The sequence below is a fragment of the Propithecus coquereli genome, unplaced genomic scaffold, assembly GCF_000956105.1.
Source record: "Propithecus coquereli isolate 6110/MARCELLA unplaced genomic scaffold, Pcoq_1.0 Scaffold70, whole genome shotgun sequence".
Taxonomy (NCBI): Eukaryota; Metazoa; Chordata; class Mammalia; order Primates; family Indriidae; genus Propithecus; species Propithecus coquereli.
The window spans coordinates 999,602-1,003,068 of NW_012153063.1; the positions used below are offsets into that span (position 1 = coordinate 999,602).

General features: G+C 38.9%; 1 protein-coding gene across 1 annotated transcript; it reads right to left on the reverse strand.

Annotated features, from left to right (window-relative positions):
• Positions 1-210: 210 nt before the first annotated feature.
• GPR1 (G protein-coupled receptor 1) lies at positions 211-1,278 on the reverse strand. Its single transcript, XM_012661231.1, has one exon. It carries the CDS (start codon positions 1,276-1,278, stop codon positions 211-213), a length of 1,068 nt encoding a protein of 355 aa, XP_012516685.1.
• Between the last annotated feature and the right edge of the window lie 2,189 nt (positions 1,279-3,467).

Below are 3,467 nucleotides of genomic sequence, written 5' to 3' on the forward strand. Positions count from 1 at the left end.
GTGCAGAAAAAAATTAAATTGTAGAAAAAAAATTATGTTGATCCTTCCTACGTCTTATATCCCATACAAAATGTGATGCCAACATACCGACCAAAATCAAAAACAACAAAAATATGATCAGCTCTGTATCTTGGAATCAAACTTAATCTGAAACCATCTGTCGGAGGACCCACACAAAAGCCTCATACTGATTAATGGAAAAGTAATAACTCATTGGGCTGTTTCCAGGAGACACAGATTCTTGGTTTCAGAGTTCCTGAGTTGTTCACTCACTGTGCCAGAACAGCTAACTTCCCACAGGGTGTGCTTTAGTATCTCAGCAACTGAGGCCCGGAAGCGAGCTTGGAACTTCTTACTAATTAGGACATAAAGGATGGGGTTTAAGCAACTGTTGAGGAATGCCAAGCCCGTGGAGAGGGGGAGTCCAGCCTGCAGCACCTGGTGGAAATGGCTGCTGTGGTGAATCGTGAGCTCCCAAATGCTAAACAGGTGATAAGGAGTCCAGCAAATCAAAAAGGCCACAACTACAGCCAGGACTGTCCAGAAATGCTTACTGGAGATCAGGATGCTTCGCTTCTTCACCTTGAAGATGAGACACAGGTAGCAAATACTCATTGTTAGCAAAGGGAAGAGATACCCAACAATAAATTTCACCCAGGTCAGAGCATGGTGCCTTATCACAGTGAGGTCAGGATCATGCTCGTGGAAATTGTTATAGCAAAGAGTGTGGTTATTGAATTCCACAGTGTCCCGGAAGTATAGGGCAGGGCCACCAATTAGAGAAGCCAAAAGCCAGATGAATATAACAACAATTAGGGAGTTCTTTAGGGTTCGGTGCTGATGAGACAAGATAGGATGGATCAAGTGGACATAGCGGTCCAGGCTGATCACCGTCAGGAAAAAAACACTGGCAAACATGTTCAACTGGGCAATGAAGGAATTGGCCTTGCACAACCAGACGCCAAAGGGCCAGTGGAAATTCATGGCTACATAAGAGATGTACAGGGGCAAGAAGAGAACAAAAATGAAATCTGCAATGGCCAGATTGAGGAACCAGAGAGTGGTCACTGTCTTCTTCCACTTGAATCCCGTGAACCAAATGACAATGGCGTTTCCAGGAATTCCCAGAATAAATGCTAAACAATATAATACCAGGGAAACCCAGTGAGCAACTCCCAGGTGGCCTTTCTCCTCCAAATCAGACTCCGGAGAGTAATATTCCAGGGCATAGGAATAGTTCTCAAATTCTTCAAATAATGTTTCCTCTAGATCTTCCATGACCTTGCTAAGTGGAGAATGAGGAAATCTATAGAAGCAAATTTAAAAAGAAAGAAAAAAATGTTTTAAAGAAAAAGAAAAGTTCAATGAATGATAAGAAACATAAAGGCAAAAATACTTCATCTTATGGACCAGTCATAGTATACTTTTTGGTAGGTGATTATACTCTAGATGTCCAAGTCTCAGTGGGCCTCAGTTTCATTCTGACTATCATTCTCAGAGCTGCGAGGGCTCATTTTTGTAAAATGTTTAGTAATTGTTAAATTAAAATGAATGACTCTACACGTTGTTCATAACACTTATGAGGCTGACTTGAGAAAATCTAACCTTCCACAAGCATTTATTAGGTTCCTACTAATTCATGGCAGATGCAAAAGAAAACAGATTAATACTTACACAGTGCTAACTTCAAAATCTGTATTTGTAGCCCTGACTTCTCAAGCTCTTGACAGAGAGTTCCAACTGTTTCCTAGATATATCCACTCGAATGGCGCAGGTAAGCACCAAAGATGTTGACTCTCTATTTTGCACCCAAGGATGTTTTGATTCTATGTTTATGAAAGCAAACATGGTAAATCCGAATCATATCAGTATGGACGGCTTTTCATCCAAAAGGTATCTTTCTGAGTAAACTTGATTATGATTACTTAATTTCTATATTAATTTCCTACAGAATGCAATTCAGCTTTATTTTTTATTTTACTGAAATTCCTTTATTTTGAATTAATTTGTATTCTTTCCTATAATCATTTATGACAAAGATTTGATTTGTTAATCAGTTTTACTTTGTTTTTGTCCATACCAAATTTTGTCTCTTATAATTTCTGCCAAAGTAAGTTTTCTTTTGTGGGTCCCCCCCCACCTTTTTTTTCTTACCAAGGCCAGTTTTCCTGGGTTAAGAAGACTTGAATGTCAAATTTTCAATCAAAACAAATGTACTGGGTGAAATCCTGGCTTCTTCAATTTTATTTGTGCTATTTCTTTCTGTAGTATTCAAGATCAAGTAGAAAGAAGATGAATAGTTGTATTCATTTCATGGAGCTACAATCATAAATGGGGAAACAATGTAAGACTCGGGATTACAGTTGGTTAGAATGAACAGGTCAAAACATCCTGTGTTGCTCACAGGCATCTCAAACTCAACTTGTCTATCACTGTTCATCAACCTACCTTAAATCTTCTGAGAAATCTGGCAGGGCATAATTAAAAGACAAAAGCAATTCATTAGCTTCCTCCCAACCCCAGACCCAGCAAACTATTTTTGTTCTTCAATATTCAATTCAAATGCCACCTTTCTTGGAAACATTTCCTGACATTACCTTCCTGCAGATAATGATTATAATAATTTTTGAAACAGGCTCTTGCTCTGTTGCCCTGGCTGGAGTACAGTGGTGTAATTATAGGTCACTGCAGCCTCCATCTCCTGGCCTCAAGCCATCCTCCTGTCTTGGCCTCACACTTAGTATCACTGCCAAACTCTCTCTAACCCTGACCAACAGTTCTATCCCCAGGATCTTGGCTTATTCCTTGACAACAAATCCTATCCTTTGTGTACCCTATTCCAATGAACAAGAATTGACTCCTTTTTGCTGCCCTGTTCTTTCAGGCCTGGGATGTGACCCTGCCCTCTCACACTCCTCCTGGCTTACCCTCCTGTGTCAAATTCTTTCCAGCCTAGTTTCAGACTCCTTCTCTTGGTTTTCTGCCTATGTACTAGGACACCCTTACCTTCCTGGTGCTTATAACCTGTTCTTTTAGGATATTAGCAATTATGAAGCCAAATGGCCCAAATGGTGGTCTGAATCACCTTCTAAAATCCTAAGTAGTGAGTAGAAGGAACCTCATTTCCCAAACAAAGAAAAGCCCATGGAAGACCCCTAATAGCTCAAAACCACTGTACTCACCAAAACCTCCCCCATTTGATGTCCATTATGTCATTTCATTAAGAGTAAATTAATATCTATAGAAATCTTTGTTTTTACTCAAAAAAAATTTTTTTTAATTATAGCCAACTGGACCACATACAAAATTCCTTAATAAATTCCTTTTTATAAACTTTATCTCAACCTACACATATTATCTATAAAACATGCCTAAAAACTTTTCCTTTTGTCCTAATATTCCCTTTTTCTAAATAATCAGTCATTTTAGGACAAAAAATTCCATGCAAGATCCTTTCTTTACATTAC

Bases quoted from the DNA above. Each gene is read 5' to 3' on its own strand.
- GPR1 (XM_012661231.1), bottom strand. From the start codon at position 1,278: ATGGAAGATCTAGAGGAAACATTATTTGAAGAATTTGAGAACTATTCC.